Source organism: Anoplophora glabripennis, unplaced genomic scaffold (genome assembly GCF_000390285.2).
Source record: "Anoplophora glabripennis isolate ALB-LARVAE unplaced genomic scaffold, Agla_2.0 scaffold5, whole genome shotgun sequence".
Classification (NCBI taxonomy): Eukaryota; Metazoa; Arthropoda; class Insecta; order Coleoptera; family Cerambycidae; genus Anoplophora; species Anoplophora glabripennis.
The window spans coordinates 1,831,930-1,850,147 of NW_019416525.1; the positions used below are offsets into that span (position 1 = coordinate 1,831,930).

General features: G+C 34.8%; 1 protein-coding gene across 2 annotated transcripts; it reads left to right on the plus strand.

Annotated features, from left to right (window-relative positions):
* The first annotated feature begins 510 nt into the window (after positions 1 to 510).
* LOC108907477 (ELAV-like protein 3) lies at positions 511 to 17,938 on the plus strand. Of its 2 annotated transcripts, XM_018711183.2 has the most exons (8): positions 511 to 690; positions 2,246 to 2,674; positions 4,880 to 4,927; positions 7,314 to 7,417; positions 7,751 to 7,904; positions 8,616 to 8,654; positions 9,446 to 9,677; positions 11,023 to 17,938. In XM_018711183.2, exons 2-8 carry the CDS (start codon positions 2,470 to 2,472, stop codon positions 11,345 to 11,347), a joined length of 1,107 nt encoding a protein of 368 aa, XP_018566699.1. In that variant the 5' UTR covers positions 511 to 690; positions 2,246 to 2,469; the 3' UTR covers positions 11,348 to 17,938. The 2 variants fall into 2 exon arrangements, with proteins under 2 accessions (XP_018566699.1, XP_018566701.1); XM_018711185.2 differs by lacking the exon at positions 8,616 to 8,654.
* Positions 17,939 to 18,218: the final 280 nt, after the last annotated feature.

Here is an 18,218-nt window from a genome sequence, read left to right on the forward strand (position 1 = left end):
CCCTCAAAATTTATTGCCCCCGGAACTAATCCGATCGCGAAATGTTTAACGCAAAGTTTAAGAACTAAATTAAACATTAAAAATGTAAGAAAATAGCAATCACGTGAAAATTCCAAATCGTTCTTTTTTTTTCAGATTTGGGTTTCTTTGTGTGGACGTTTTTTTTTGAGAATTTATCTACTACACTTTTTTTGTTTGTAACGCGTTTAGCAATGATATGTGGCGATGCAATCGGTTGAATATTAATTAGATTAAAGATTCGAGTAATACATGGTGGTATTATACACCGCGCTGTCGAATGTTTTTAATAAACAGGTTTTTGTTCGCAAAAAATATCTGGAGAACGTGCAAAAACATAGTTTTAAGTAGTAAAGGAATTATCGAATTCGGAGAATTTGGTAAATTAAAACACAAAATTTGCTAAAAATTAAAAATAGAGCATGGCGGTGTCCATTCACGCATGTGTGGTATCGCATTGCTGCCGGTAACGCGTTTGAGTCGCAACTTCATAATAGAACCCAGTTTAGTACGATTCCGAGCGCGGAAGGTAGCGGTTTCGGTTTTATTTAATTTTTTTTCTTTTTTGTTTTCGTTAATTTTATTTTGGCTTTTATTAGTAGAAAACATTTACTTTTGTAACTTCTTTTGAATGAATAGTGACACCACACATGTGTAGTTTGCAGGTTTTAGGTGAGTTCGACAGTTTTGCCAGCAGTTCACGTTACCTAGATACAATTATTGTGAATAAAATAATCAATAATAACATTCAGCGTCAGTAATTGGTGCATATGTAAACCAGCGAATTCGGTCTAAATTATATGTGCGCAGTATCGCTTTGTTGAACCTTTTTTGCAGTGATATGCATTTAAATGTTATCTAACGTTCTCCAGTGCAAGAATTGGACATAAACTATAAGTATACCACATAAAAGAAGTGATTAGCAACCTGAATTTAAACGGAAAAGTGAAATCTAACGCACGTGGTTGATACCGTCATTTTCAACATGTTCCCGATAGGTTACACCTACTTCAAATTAAAAATGTGCAGACAAGTTTACATTACACATACAAATTAAAGTAAACAATAAAACTAAAAATACGAAACGATTATCGCAAAAATCTGCGATTCAAAGACCACCTAGGGATATAATTTTTCATACTCGTATTGGTTCTTTAAAATTTTCTACGGGTTTTGTATATGCTTCTTTAAACGAGAATAGCTGCAGCATCTAAAAATAAACTGAATTTAAATTCATTTGAGCTTCGGTATAAGTAGGAAGTTACTTCATTTTATACTAAATGCTATAGCTGTATCAAACCGACTCTTAACCCGATATAAATTTTGCAAAAGTATTTTTGAATGTGTTATATTTTTGTATACAAGCTATTTCATATTTTTGACCCACAAATGTATTCATATGGTTCTACTTATTTTTAGTTTCCACATTTTGCTTTAAATTCTTACGAGTGGGTTTTGGAGTTACATATTATAAACAAAACTTGTGTTCCACTTATTAAAATTAGAACTATCTATTATACATTCTTATGAGAATTACAAAAACGAATGTTTTACCAACTGCATTATAATAAATCACTAAAAACGCACTATTTTCTTATTTATAATCCAATAATGACATGTTAACACGACGAATACGTAATTCTTATTTTAATTTGAATAATAAAGTTGAGTGTGACAGGAAGAAAATGCAAATAACCTTCACAATTCTGCAAGATGTGTGGGAATTTTTAAGTATACTCAAAATCTATTTCTGTTTTTCAATGTTATTTAAAAAAATAAATTCACAAACATTATTCAATATATCACAGTTAATATGCAACTGAAAGTTAAATACCCATACCTGCACCGGACTAGCTATTACAAAAAACAGAAACTTAGAACTTTTTATGTCTAAAAAATGTTGGATGGCGTTTCTCGCAAGTCCGAGTCATTGAACTGATATTTTTGCCGAGTCCGGTTTTGTTTAGTTTAATAAAAAAATACAGCGGCTGAACCAACTAGGGAGGTTCTTGTATTTGCAAGAGTGGATATTAAACGTAGTTTGAAACATTATTTTCAGTATTTTGGGGGTACATCTACACTGAAATAAATATTAAATTACATAAACGGCGCTTAGTAAATTAGTTATGTATTTGTTTTGGCACTTGGCGCCGAATAATATGTTTATAATGCCTAAAAAATTGTAATTAGTTATCTGTCGTCTCATGATGGCTTCTTTTTTTTTCAGATCGTAAAATAGGGTAAGATTTACCCTACAAAAAACGAAAAAAAAAATCGTAGAAATTCAGTCCTTCGAATAAATTTTGTAATAAATTCAAGAAACAAAAGTCGTCAAAACAAGAAAACACCAAGTAAATTTAAGTGTACAGTATAATTTAATTTATCAAAATAGAAGAATTAATTAAAAAAATTACCATTACCACTTTTAATTTGAGTGACGAAAAAACAACCATGATGTCCAATGGTTTAGATTCTGGAGTTGTAGGACAGCAAAACGGTAGTAGTGGTAACAATGTCGGCGGAGGACAGGAAGAGTCGAAAACTAACCTCATTGTCAACTATTTACCTCAAACTATGACCCAAGAAGAAATTAGGTCTCTGTTTTCAAGCATTGGTGAAGTCGAAAGCTGTAAATTAATTAGGGACAAAGTTACAGGTATGTTTTTCTTTGAAACTTGTTTTGCTTGTTCCTAACAGGTAAATGCGAAAGCTTTGCGAGTTTTCATTTAAACAGTGGCGCGTTTGTCAGTACGTATACACAAAATTTATTACAAATAATAATTTTGCAATCAGCTAAGGTCTCTAACATACGAGCGTTAAAACGCTCAGTGACGCAGTCAACTACTGCAGTTCTAATCTAATTTGACGTCAGTTATGAAGAAATTTTCTTGTGTTTTCATTATGTCGACAAGTAAACTGGTAATAGCTTTTGCGTTTATCAGAATGAACCAGGACAATGTATTTAAATTTTAAACTATTTTAATAATTAATTGTTATCTATTGTTTTAATTAGATGGTTAATTTAGAGGTTTATCTTTTTAAAATATTCTTTGTTTTTTATTCTTACCTTTTTGTTTAATGTTACAGTAATAATTCAAGTAATTTATTAGACTGTCATTCCAATGAAAAAATCATGGTCGGCATATTTCATGAAGTCAAAATTATTTCTGCAATTAACTCACCTTATTAATATTATTATTTTTATTGGTAAAAACTACTTGGGGCATTTTTCAGCCACCCTGTAAGTTTGGTAATTACAACAATCTTAACCTTCGTGTATTTACTAGCTGTACTTTGTGAGGCAAGTTGTAATAAATTAGTAACAACCTGAGATTTTTAGATTGAATGTCACTAGAAAGAAAGATATCCGTGGATATTTCCTCTAAAATCTGTGCAAACTACTGGGATATCGTCAAAAAGGTATTCAGATATTGTTTTACTCAACTAATATCCTCAGTCTAGGTAGCTTGGTGGTGGTAATTTTTCATTTATATTTTGTTCAGCTTGTTACTAATTTATTAATTGTAAGTTGAGTCGTTTTATTATTTTTTTAAGAAGGGATTGATCTAAAAACTTTTTAGTTTTAATGTCGCGACTAGTTATTTTTTTATAATCCCTATATCTATTTCTATGTGTACAATATCACCCATTATGTATGTAAAATGCAAAACATTGTTCGTAGCAACTAGTAGTTATTTATAGAATTTATAATATTTTGTCATGTTGCCAATGTATTATTACAGCGGAAAAGAAATTGGCTATCCATGTTCTTGTTTGAAATTGCAATTAAAATTTTTCGCTCATTATACGTAGTGCGTTTCAGTAATTTGTATAAAAAATATTTACTTTTAAATTTTATTATTTACATTTTTTGTTTGTCGAATAAGAAAAATAACGTTTACAGTTATAAATTTTAAGAGTTACGCGTCAGTTAGGACCACTTCCTGCTCAACGTACCAGCTGATCGGCGATTATTATTATTAAAATAGAATTTATCTGTTATCGCGTATATTTACTTCCATAATTAAAAAAAAAAAACAGTGCAGTGGAAATTGCAGATCATGGCCCACAAAAGAATTTACGTTACTATAAACTAAATTATTTACTGTGAAAAATTGTGGCCTACACTTTTTTTACAAATATAAACCCTTTCATAGTAGTAGTAAATTTATTTCAAACTATTCATATTTTCTCTGTTCAGTCCCTATCATCTTTTGTCATAGATTAAAAGGAATTATTGTATTGTAGTTGTGGAATCAAAAACTATATGTAGTCAGTCATAACAGAATATATCTGAATGAGAACAAGCGCTGTCAATTTATGGGAGTTGCATAAAATGTTTGTCAAGGTTACACAATCTATCAATTGAAATAATTAGTATTTTGGTCTCAGTAGACTAGTTGTCTACACTCGCATATGAATAATGCAGTTTATAACTTACGTTTTGTATTGTAATAGGTTATAATTATTTTTTCCCTTCTGCAAACGGCAGTGATTCCTTTTGGTCTGTGATTTTTATCATTTAACGCCCGAAATTAGGGTGGCCACCCTGTACATATTCTAAATATGTGTGAAAGATATAACTTTAACTTTGCACTTAAGTATAACAGAATAACAAATTTTTTATACCCACACCAAGCAAATATTCTTTCAACTTTAATAAAAAAATAAAACTGCTTTACTTACTACGTGTTATAGAGACTGCGGTGCAGTAATTTCTTAATCACTTAATATTCTATACCATATACAGGGTGGTCTATGAAAAATGCTAGTTACATATAAAATTTGGGAAATGTTTAATGTCACAAGTAATTCGAAATATTCTGTTGCACTGTAATTTAAAATATTTATTTATTTACAGACAAAATTCCATCTTTAAATCTTTCTAAAATGGTTCCCGGCGTAGAAGGTACAAATTATTAGTTTATATAAAAATTAACAATTAATATATGCTGAAACTAATGAAAATTAATGGGGATGGGAACTGATTTTAATTTCTAAATTATTCTAAAATTAATTAAGATCAGTATTTAATTTACTTCAGTTCAATTCACAAGGCAAACAAAAGTGTGTAGTGAGAGGAATAGATGAACACCCTGTATATGTTTTTTCTTAACTTTGCACTAATACAAACGTGTAGTACATATTCATTAAACCAAAAACATGCATATTGCTAGCACTTGGGAAAAATTTAGATTTGATATTTTAAAATTTAAATCCATAACGATAATAGCTGCAAAAACATTACCAATTAAAATTTCGTACGGTTTAAATGTTGTTATAAGCACCTTACGTTCTGTATTTGGGGCACCACTGGTGTAGTATCATGACTTCCTGTAACCCGATAAATTAGAAGCTTTGTTTTGAATAGGCGTCCTACGGCTTACACATACTCGATGGTAGTAAAATAAAATAAGGATACGCGATATGCATCCAGTTGCCATTATATTTATATGTTTATATAAACTCGAGTTTGGCTTATATTCGGTTATCTATTTATTCGTCTAAATTTACTTCCGTTTTTAAACTAGGCAGGCACGTACTTGCCTAATTAGTAGACGGGCAGAAGCCGATGCAGAATAATTCTGGTACCGCGAAACAAGCGAATTTGCTGCTTCGATCACACGTGGTTGGCTCTTATCGGAAAATATTTGTTCAACCAATGAAAATAAACTTTACATCGATTTTATTTTTAGAATTAATCATAATATTACGCTGACCTCCTAGCATCTCCTTGCAGCTTTTAGTATTATTCCTCTTTGCCATTTTCTCGCATCTTTCCAACATGGAAATTTTGAAATTTTCAGCACTTACAACTAAATCGTTGCTGCCTGTAGTTGGAAGAAACTGACGGTGGTCAATTTTTTAGCCAGCAACGCTGTAATTACAGCATCCGATTTTGTTTGAGTACTATTATCCGTCCCAGACAGTTCTTTCATTTAAAGCTTCCCCTTGTGAGTCATTTTAACAGTTCCTACCGTGCTGTTTAGGCCACGTGTTTCTTTTTATGTTCAAATACGACGACACATTGTATCAAATGTCTGGTATCCCGATCCCATCTGTGCGTCCAAGTTTTTACCTTTGTTGTTCTGCGCGATGAGAAAAATAAATGCCTAAGTTAATACAACAGATTTTTTCAAGCTTCAGCTTTTAGTATTGCTAAAATGTCCATAGCACATTTTCTTGAAAAACGAGGTAATATTAATTTCTTGATATAAGTAAAGGTCTGACACGTATTTGGCAGAGTACTTTTATTAATATTTGGCAAGAGCTTGAAACTAGTTTTATCTCGGGATTTTACATAAATCAGTGATGATTTTCCATGGAAGGCTTTCCAAAAAGCAGTGTGAAAAATTATAAATAACTTAAATGTAGCGTGTATATACATACAGTCTGCTTCAAAAACGTAAAATAAAATTTCTTTTAAGTGAAAGTATGTGTTTTCCCGTTGGACAACTGTTCGTATAGAGTACTTTAAAATAAACTAGTGTGAAATATTCGTCTGCTGTATCAGACTCTCTCTAAACTATCACAGCATCTTGATAAAGTTGGGCAATATGCCAATCCGATATTGGAAAAATATTATGACATCATACGATCAATATTTGGGCGAAAATTACGCAGGTCTTACTCCGTCACTTCCAAGCTAGCCTAAAAAGTCCGATAAACGGCATATCCTAGTATTTTTAGCTTACTATTTTAAACTTCGCAATGTTGGTGCATTCTATAGTCTTGTCGTTAAAAAATTACCGCTAATATGCAGATGCCGGGCACTGCAACTTGTATCTTATTTAAGCACTTGAGCAACCATACCCTAGATAATAATCTTTTATGTGTGAAGCGTATTCTGTGTACATATTTATTTTTGCAGCCATTATTTAAATGTCTAATATTTATGTTTTACATACAAAATTGCGGCGTGATAGTTTCAAAGAATGTCCCGAGTTGAGCGATCCATGAATTTTGTCAATACATATTTTTTTCGATTAAGTTTTATAGTTTGCCTTGTAAGAATATTTGAATATTTTTCACTATTTGTTTTACTACTAACAAAATTAACAAATTAACTTTTTTTACGAATAAAACATAGAAATATAGGCTTCCATTAAATAATGAATTAATACAACCATCACCGAGGGGTGTTATTCATATATTTGTATGTTTTATTTGAATTTTGTTAACAAATTTTCCTGATTTGCGTTTTGGTTTGCTTTTGTGTTATTAACACGTATTTTTTTTTTTCGAAATTTTAATTCCTACAGTTCCCGGGGTTCTGACTAGTCCGTTACTTACAGGGCAATCGTTGGGCTACGGATTTGTAAATTACCATAGACCAGAAGATGCAGAAAAAGCCATCAATACACTAAATGGACTGAGATTACAAAATAAAACTATAAAGGTAAGACGCAACCACAAAAAAAAAAACTAAAGCATGACAGGGATATTCATAAACGCTGTAAAATCGTTTTGTATCAGATGGAGATCAACGCGTAAACATTGTTGCACGGCTACGCACACGCGTCTCATCTGAAACAAAACGTAATCGACTACAGATTTCAGTTACCACGACAAGGGTCGTTCACATCAATCACTGAATAAATGTCGTGAATAACTATGTTGACCTGCATTTGGCAACGATCTGCATCGTCTTGTTGACTCTTTACTTGAGCAAGTTACGGCGTATAGAATTCGGAATGTTGCATTCCTGATCTTTCGCCTTCATTTCTTTCAGGTTTCTTACGCCAGGCCGAGTTCAGAGGCAATTAAAGGCGCTAACTTGTACGTTTCCGGTTTACCGAAGAACATGACCCAACAAGACTTAGAAGCCCTTTTCAGTCCATTTGGTCGGATAATAACATCCCGCATCTTGTGTGATAATATTACCGGTAAGGTTATCTGTTGTACCTTTGTGTTTTCAAACTCGGCGAATATACAGGGCATTCGTAAATGACTACAAGCCACGTGACCAGTTATTTTATTTCCTTCGAAACTTAAGACGACAAGCTTTTCACGAGATTCTATTCAACCAATCATTCATCATTGTTCACGTAAACGAATCAATATTGGTGAGACCAAAATTTACTGATTTTTGGTTACCATTACCAGCCCTGCCATGTTGGTTGCTTAAGGTCGGCGGTCAGGTGACTTGTAAACATATATGAAGGCTCTGCATGTCCTCGTTTATTGAAGTATTGAATGTATCTTCACCTACTTAGCGACATTAGTGGTGTCGCGAGTTTTAAGGTCCTTGGGCCGAGCTGTTCGCGAACATGTTTGATGTTTTGATGGTTCCTACGGGCCAGGGACCTTCTGAGATATGAAATGTATAATGCCACAATCACAGTAACATACATACAAAATACATGAACATACTTGCAGTTTGTTTATTGATTATTATAATCAGTAAATATTTAGTTTTTATTATTTTTATTGGATGTAGCTTTGATTTAATTATATGATTTTCTCTCAGAGTTACTGTTGAAATTTGGCTTTTGATAGCGGTAGATGTTCGTGGTGTATCACACGGGCTCTGCCGATTCACCAGTTGATTTGTCTTACTGTACCTATATTTTGCGTTTTTTTCTTCTCTTCCCTAGTACGTCAATTTGTCTCGGGGGCCGGAGAGAATTTGCCTGGTACGTACCTTTCTACCATAACACCCAAATGAACACCACCCACAACCACCAAATCCACCTTTTGGTTGTTCTGTTTCGGGGCGCGTATTTAGTTTTACCCAGTCAAGCTGAAACAGCACTAATTTCAATTCGTCTGTTGTCAAAATTTATTCAGACAGCTCTTACCGATGTTTATTTGCTTGAACGTGAACTTAACTGTTAAATATCTGAACTGAAGACAGCTGAACGATGCACCCATCCCCCTAATCAATTGACGAACACTTGTATTCAGACTTAAGTTCACAATTCTTATTATTTCGACTTTTTTATTTAATTTATACAGCTTAGATTTTTATTGTTTTGCATCGTGGCATGTGAATTTTTTAGTTGCTGTTTTTTTTTTGTTCGTTTTCGTTCTGTTTGTAATTAAAAGAGCAGAGCAATCACTACCAAACACACACCTACACACATACATATGTATTCATTCAAAGAAAAGAACGATGAACTTTGCACCACATTTGTACTTATCAATAATTCGTTGTATCTTTCTTTTCTCGTATTTCAAACACCAAGATAGGCTGTTTAGGAATGTGCTTGAGGTTCGATATGAACGCATGATTGAACGACGTCCCAAAACGCTTATGCATATCTCTTATACCTGTTATAGTTACGACCATTACTTGACGGCCTATGTTTGGTAGGAGGGGTGGCGAAGCATATCCAAATTATCAAAATTGTCGAAGATTTGGCGATGAGTCGTCCAGCCCCATGTTCGTGTACCTAACGTATAATTATAATAAAATCTCGCTTAGGTCTTTCTAAAGGAGTAGGATTCATCCGATTCGACCAACGCTTAGAAGCAGAGAGAGCTATCCAAGAACTAAATGGGACCATTCCCAAGGGATCCACCGAACCCATCACCGTGAAGTTTGCCAATAATCCAAGCAACAACAACAAAGCCATTCCTCCATTGGCAGCTTACCTTACTCCACAAGCCACGCGACGATTCGCCGGCCCGATCCACCATCCCACGGGACGCTTCAGGTAAGCATCCTATGTTGTAGCCTTTTCTTGTAGAATTCCGCGCCTCCCGGTCCACCCGATCTGGCACCTATTGCGAAGCGAACGTAACGTTACAACCCTATACTCGTTTTATATTTGTCTTCCACCAAATCGACGGCTGATATTCCGTACCTTGCCATACATCATTTTATTTTTTATAGACGTTACATAGAACCCATGGTGGGTTGTCTCTCGTGGATGCAACCGCAAGAGTTGTGGATACGTCTCGATACTTCGGTCAGTTCATCTTGTAAACTTGTAGTGAGTTAACTGATACTCACAAATGCAATGCAAAAACTAGGAGAAAAGTTATTGTGAATCTATGTCGTAAACGACAAAAGCCCCTATGGATTTTTAAGTCACGATGTTCGTTCGTGTTCGTTCGGTTCATTTCGATCCGCTCGAAGGTTATGAGCAGAAAAATCGATTCAGGATTTCGTTACATCGCTATTTCTGGCACGACAGCCGTCGGTTTTATAGACGTAGCCACGTCAAAATTGAAACGAAGTTGAAATTAATTTGGCAGTACGGAATATGGCCACTATTATTATCCCTCTTCTGATTTGTATAGGGTGTCCCACTTAAGACGAATTCTTTCGCAGCTCTTGTGATAATAATAAATAAAAGTGTTTATCGGATTTATGGAAATGATATTTGAGCAAAGTTACTTCTGTATTAAAAAATATGATAATTACAGGAATATGCAAATGATTTAATAATGTTTCTGGAAGCTTGCCTTTTTCGATTCTGCATATCTTGCAATGCGGTAGAAAAGAAGAATAAATTCTACTTTTTATAAATTCTAACAAGTAAAATCAGATTCTGTTAAAATAAGTTAAACAATTGAGACCCGTACTTTTTTTTCATTTTGACCTAATTCGGGACTTAAAAAAATTAAAATAAGTATGAGCAATGTTGCCAGGTTTATCAAGTAAACTGACAAACATAACCAAGGCTAATAGAATAAGTAGAACCAGTTATAGTAAAAATAATGTCCATCTAGATAATTGTAATTCGTGGTTTAAAAATTAAAAAAGTTGTTTTGGCAAATGTGAGACCGGTAAAATGTTAATTTTCACTTTCAAACATGAAACCTAATATTTATAAAAGCAGGCCTTACGTTCAAAGAGAAGTTATAAACGCATTAATGTACAGGGTGTTCCATTAGAAACCTAATTTGTGGTTAGCACCGGAGCTATGGGAGAATCCGTTTTAAAAGGAAAAGCCCTTATAGATCTAGTTTTTCCCCGTTCGTGTTTAGCGAGTTGGAGAGCATGTATGAAAGGGTGCGATAAAAGAGGAGGAACATATAATTTTTTTTTACTAGGTATTCTCCGCTGGCCGGAGACCTGCTGGCCAATTCGATGCTGCCCGGAAACGCAATGAACGGTTCTGGTTGGTGTATCTTCGTGTACAATCTTGCCCCAGAGACCGAGGAGAACGTTCTCTGGCAGCTATTTGGCCCATTCGGCGCAGTCCAGAGCGTCAAAGTAATCCGTGACCTGCAGACCAACAAATGTAAAGGCTTCGGTTTTGTCACGATGACCAATTACGACGAAGCTGTAGTGGCCATCCAGTCGCTGAACGGTTACACGCTGGGCAACCGTGTTTTGCAGGTCAGCTTCAAAACGAACAAGAGCAAAACCACATAGAGCGACGAGAATTCGTAGACACCAGCGCGTTCGCTGCATTCTGCGCTGCCGTCGCCGGTAAATATAATTTATTTATTATTTCGCGCGATGCTGTTATCGCAACTTATTAGGTAATGGATGCGATGGCCTGCGCCAGAGTGCAGCGAGTCCGGGGGTGCTACTGCCCGCCAGAAGCGCACCTCCCTAATTTAATAACTTAGTACTTATAAAATACGAAGCTAGTCAGAAGTGCATTCGCGTTTCCTATAGCAAACATTTCTACGGTCTGATGTTTTTGTATTAATTATTATTGTGCCATCGCCGTTATATGTTGGGAAATGACCCAAAGATTATAGCTAAACTATATATACACATATATATATATATATATATATATATTTACAAATAGTATTTATTATATATTATTTCGTAATATTAATTTCATGTCTTAAGTAGATTAATTTATGTATTTATATGTAGTGTTTTCGTGTATTCTTAAATTCAGACTAGTCGCAACGCAACGGCCAAACAGAGCAGCCAAGTCATAGATAGATGGGGCGTTTGTTTTGTGACGTTGCATTTTGTATTTGTGTTTGATGCGTCGGCGGCGGTAAGGGCACCGTCCCGCTTTGTGATAGCTGATATAGTTAAAATAAATAGCGTAAGAGAAATACAGACCGACTGAATGTAACAGATTTTTAACGATGGTCGCTCCTGCCGCCAAAGATCCGCTTATTCTCATTTGTGTGTTGTGTTTAGTTTCACGTTTATTACCACTTTCTAACATCTTTAGCTTTCTCTGAAATTGCGTGGTTTTGCTTGAAATGCCATCAGTTAAGCGACGGCAGTGCTTTAGCGAGACCACAACTCCTTAGTTTTTCGTTTTTATTTTTATTTTTTTAGTTTTCATCGGAACGGACCAAATTGGTCTCGTCCAGATCTGACCTTTTTTAAGTTATAATTTATTAATTTAGTTGTTTATTTATGAATAATTGATTTTGGTTTACTGTTTGATTTCTTCTGAATATAGATTAAAGTTTATTTATCATTTCGATTTTATTTTATTTTTCTTTGTTTTCCCAGTGTTGTGTCTCGTAGTGACCGCTGAAGACGACCCATAATTAAAAACTATACGCTATGCACATATGGTGTGTCCGCCGGCATGCCAAAGGCGGTGGTAAATTGAAAGCGGGCACGGCTATATAACCACCCACAAACTAACCAGCCACTTCCACTTAAACAATTTATTTTTGTAAACACTCGTACCTTGAGATCGGATAATAATGAGCAAATCGATAGATATTTATAGAGTAAAATATACCGTGGCAGACTGACTGTAATTAAAATAAAATAATCAGGATTATGCAGTTTTTTTCGTCTTATAGGTAATTGTCACGTCGCTCTTAACACTTCGACGGCTGATGATAGAATGTCAAATTGTCAAATAGCGAAACGCACACGCCCGCCCGGCAGCGCAGAATACGAATTGTACATAGAAATTATGTTTGATCGAAGTAGGCAAATAAGTACAATTTAATAAGACAAGTCTTTTTGATAGCTTTAACAGTGGCGGGGTTCTTTGATGTGGAAATGTGCTTGATTCGGCCACGTTCACCGACAATTTAATTACACACACTTTTACTAATATGGAGAAACGCCGTTTTTCAGCAAATCGTATCCTCTATTGTTCGCAACAGGTTTCACGGAAGGTTGCCATCCAATAGTTTAAAGAATGTTGAATTTCACCGTGTTTTGAAGTAATAGTTATTGTTATAAACAAACAAACAGGACAAGATTCATTTTGGTCAATGTTTTCGCTCCGCGGAAATATACAGGGTGCGGAATCAAATTCTCCAATATCTACAGGTATCCTCTGTTTAAATATTTTTCTGGCTGTGATAATACTGATATTTTTCGGATATTACGGAAGAAGGTTGACCAGTCAGATCTATATACTACAGGGTGTTTTGGAAAAAGGTACCATAAATTTAAGGGCTTATGCAACATTAAAAAAGTAGTTGTCTTTTGTTTCTTGAGAGGGTGTCGAAGATGACTTTTCAAAACAAAATATTAGCTATATATTTTTCAAAAAACAAAGCAATGCAATGAAATTTGGTCTCCTGAAAGTGTTGCCAATATTTGATGAAATAACTTTTTAGAGGTTAGGATTTTTATAGTGCATATTTCATTTTACATAAAAAAAAACATTCACTAAAAACTCCGTTTTGGAGAAAAACGTAATTAACTGCCCCAAAGTCGACTGACTTGTACTTTTTAATGTACAAGGTATTCGGAAACGATCGAGCCAAACTTCAAGGTATGAAAATAAACCGATTCGGACCTAATTACCTTATTACAATGTTATGTAGTAATAATTATCTGTTAATTAAAATGGAATAAAAAAAGGTCGACAACTTTTTAATTAAGCAAAGTTGTACTAAGATAACATGGTCTAAGTCGGTTTATTTTCATTCAAGAACGTTACCGTTGAGATATACTCATTAGTTTCTGAACACCCTATACGTTAAAGAATATAAGCTCGTTGATTTTGGGGCAGTTAATGCGATTTTATCAAAAACGGTTCGTCGTACATTACAAATAATCTAACCTAAAAAAAGTTATGTTATAAAATGTCGCACCGAAAGGTTGTAGCGGTTGACCTCTAGCAGATGGTTAAAAACTAACATTGGTGCATTTAGCCAAAACTTAACTGTACCAAATTTCGATGCATTCTCAAAAACAAAAGACGATATACATGGACCATAATTTAAAATCCAATTCTTTTGATGATCTATCGGTTCCTGAATTTATAGTACCTTTTCCGGAACACCCTGTGTAATTTCAGAATTATCAATTTGTCAAAAATGAACAGAGTAGATAATAAAGGCGATACTATATACATAGTAGTGCGAAATATAGATATACAAGCCATTAATGGAATAAATAAAAAATTAAACTCATATTTTTTTATTAACTTGACCCTAAAAAAGTTCATTTTTGGACGTTGAAAATCCTACGTTTTATTTGGGGTCTAATTTTTTAATATAATTTTATTAGCGATTTTTTGTCCGAAAAAAAATTAAATAATCAAATCAGAAATGAAAAATTGTCAGAGACTGTAACTGTAATTTTAGTAACGAACAGATTTTTATAAAAATGAGTACGGGAGCATTTTGAAGCGAGTAGAAAACGTTTAAATTTTGAAATTTTAAAGAATTATTTGAGCTTCATTTATTTTTCTTTTACTTACTATGTTAATGGCTTTTACACTATAAACCGAACCCGCCTCATATAAGCAAATTGTTTCATCTAATCGTACAGGGTGATCTAGGAATAACTACAAAAATTTTAATTACTTATTTAACTCTTCAAAATCAACAACTTTTGTTTAAGAAATTTTTTCGAAAACTCATATTTTCCCAACATTTTGTATCCAATAAAATTACCATAACGAGCTACCTATTGATAAAATAAATACCTGGATATTGTCTTAAATTTTTTTGCTAGCCTAAATAATAAATTAGTTACCAGTTTTACCTTTCTTTTTATTTAATATAAAATCAACTCAGCGTCTCGACTTATACTCCAGGGTAAAAAAAATTAAATTAAAAAGAATTGTATTATCTTGAAAACTAAGAGTTTTTAAAAAAATATTGGGCAAAAGTTATTAGTTAAATGCGTGGGCAGTATAACCTGAAACGTACAGGGACACGAGCTAGAGATATGTAGAGAAAAATATTGAATGGAAGAGATACTTGTAAAGCGAAAACTTTTCGTTACTCTGTGTATTGTAAATAATGTAACGAAAAGAGCATTGAAATTTGACGAAAATGATTCGTAATGTCGGTTTATTTGTCGAAGACTATGATCCCCTTGTATATGTAGTTAAAATTTAGGTTCTGTATAGCGAAGAGATATTGCAAGGCAGTGGACTCACGATATGCAAGATATTCCACAGATTTGCCCCCGCTTGTGATACAGTAGCCGCGAACGCGACAACGGGCCTGGAAGTAAGCAAAAAGGCCGTTCAGCGGCGACGGTAGGGACCCGATGGCGTCCAGACGCCGACGCCGTACAGACGCGCAAACGTGTACGCCGTACGGGTCGATAATGTACAATCTTACAGTTTTAGTCAGTTACAGTGTTCCGAGCACAAACTATACTAGCGACATAGGTGATGTTATTGGTTACTCTGGCCTAAATCGAAACTCGTGTAGACTAATTCCATATACAGAACAACGATATATTTCAAATGATATTATATGTCTGTCATCAGTGCTTATTTACCATTCTTAGCTTCTATTTGACTAGCGTTTGCTATGTATAACTTTGCTTAACGTTTTCATTATTATTGATGGTTGATTATTAATTAATTATTATTGATTACGTATCGCACTATTGCATACGTATCGTATCTGTATCTACATAAGGGTTATCTCTTTGTGTGTTGTGTAGATCTCTAGCGTAAGTGTAATATAGTACATTACATATTCCTATTGGTTATTTTCTCTATGTGTAGCTGTTGTGTTGCGGCGGCCGTCTCGACGCCGCACACTGACGCGTCGTCGAGACGCTCGCCCTGGCCGAGCCGGTCAAACCTGGCTCGTCCCAGCCCCGCTTAACGAAGCGGGGCTTATAGCTCAAACATTGTTGTGACGAGATGCATTCCATTATTTAAAGAAAAACCACTGATTAATATATACATATATTATATATACTCATGCCTATATTCTATCTGTTTTGATAAAATTGTGGTTATTATTATAAATATCGAGTGCAAAAGTTATATGTACAGAGGTTATATTATTAGGAAGTACAGTACCTCATAACTGTAATTCATGCAATAACTTAATATAAGAAAGTTCTAATTACAATATACTTTAGCTTTAGTAGATATAAGAAGCGAGGTTTGTACGATCTCTTTTACTCGTGGATGGCCGGTCGACTCGTCGGGGCGGCTCGACCGGTCGTCTTTCCTCCTCGCGCCGCGAGCCGCGAGTTTTGCAGGGGATGAAGCACCTTTTCTGCCGCAGCGCCGGCGGGTAGGAGGACGCTGGTCGCTACGGGCGACGAGGAGGAGGTGGATGACATATCAGCCGAAAACCACCGACTCAACGACTCCATTCTCCCAGAGTCTCGACCGGTGCACCATGCAACCCCGCTTATTAGTTCTGATGTCGACGCACACCCTCCGCGCTCTCGCCAACCAAGATGCGACTTCTAGATATACAACTTTTACAGACGCTCGTTCCTTTAGCTGAATATACTTAACCATAGTGATGTGGTGACACTCGGCCGTATTTACATACTCGGCGTCTATCCCCAAACTCTCCAAAATGTATATAATTTTGCCTACCCCCTATTTTAGAAGTTAATTTTTTTCGGTCGAACTAGTAGGTCGAGAAAACGCGCTCCTCTCTGTTTACATTATACATATATTTTAAAATATGTAAGAGAGACCTGATAATTCCTGGGAGACATTTTCAGAAATTTGATGGAAACATTTATTTGTCAGGGTTGTCAGATGGTGCCGTACATCAAAAGAAAATAGGAGGTAGGCAAAATTTATTACCTAAATAAAATAAAGCGTGGCTCATATATGAACAAAATAAGAAGCACCTTCGCTACAATAACTATACTTTCCGATTCGACTTGGATTTAAAGATATGTACGTCTTCATGGGGGGAATTCTGGACGGAGCCCGTAAATACTGGTACTTGGTGATCGATCTACAAAAGGCAATCGTCAAGCTCTTGACTATTTTTGATATATATCCTTTATTATCTACGAATCACATCGGCTGGCACAAAAAGGAGCTGTGGGGTTTGCGTTGACATCGTGACTAGATGGAACTGAACTGATTCACTCATTACCGATACTATAATAATTATTAACTTAATACGTTTATGTGCTAGTAACGAGCGACACGTTCTAACCGTACGACGTTTTGACCTGCGCTCCGACCAGATTTAAGTCTATTAGTCTGGTCGAGCGCAGGCCGCGACGACACTCTGTGTTTCCAACTCTTAAGTTCCGTTGGGTTAGTATATATGCGTTATGTTAGTTATATATTAAACTGTTAATTGTCTTTTCTTGCTTATTGTCCAGTGTCACATGCTGCATTTGTGTGTATTATTGTCATTTGATGGTTATTTGTATCTTATATACCTATTTATTAATTGTATCAGTACTGATATTAGTATTAGTTGAATCGTTAGAGATTCGAGATTTGTGTAGTGTACGGGACCGCGAACGCAGAGATAACGGTGAAATGTTTCGTTCGATTTGGTTAAGTCATCGTCAGATGAAGATGTTTCGAGTTCGGTTCAGATTTAAAAAAAAATGGGTTTCGTTTCGAGAAAGGCTGTGTAACGCTGGGAACCAGGTCGGATACGGATAGTACGTAGGACGAACTAAGCTATAAGTACACTGGACACTGGCAAATACTAAGTATGGATGCATCTGCAATGTTTATCATTGACAGTTGCATCGAGGTCAACTATATAATTCTACACACAATGCAATTGTGTATTCCAGGCTAGAAGTCGGTGTAATGCAATATTTGTACTTTTCCATGTTGACAAAACTCAATAAAATAAACTATGAAAGCTACATTTAAATTGAGTTTTTTTCCAAACTTCTATTTGTAATATAATGATGTATAAAATAGATCTGATACATTAAATTTTCTCAGTTCTTAATTTACTTACACCCTCAAACTTCCTTATAAACCAACCTCGAGAGAAAAACACCACAGTAGCACAAACGGTAAGTCAGTGAAGTGAAGTACTAAAAAGTAATATAGATTTGACTGCAATATAAAATATTAGAAAAATACAAAAAAAACATGTAGTTCTTTAAAACTAGATACGTCTAATATGTAAGCATTAAA

Bases quoted from the DNA above. Each gene is read 5' to 3' on its own strand.
- LOC108907477 (XM_018711183.2), top strand. From the start codon at position 2,470: ATGATGTCCAATGGTTTAGATTCTGGAGTTGTAGGACAGCAAAACGGT. The intron at 4,928-7,313 runs GTACAAATTATT...CGTTACTTACAG, and splicing joins AATGGTTCCCGGCGTAGAAG to GGCAATCGTTGGGCTACGGA. The intron at 7,905-8,615 runs GTAAGGTTATCT...TCTCTTCCCTAG, and splicing joins CTTGTGTGATAATATTACCG to TACGTCAATTTGTCTCGGGG.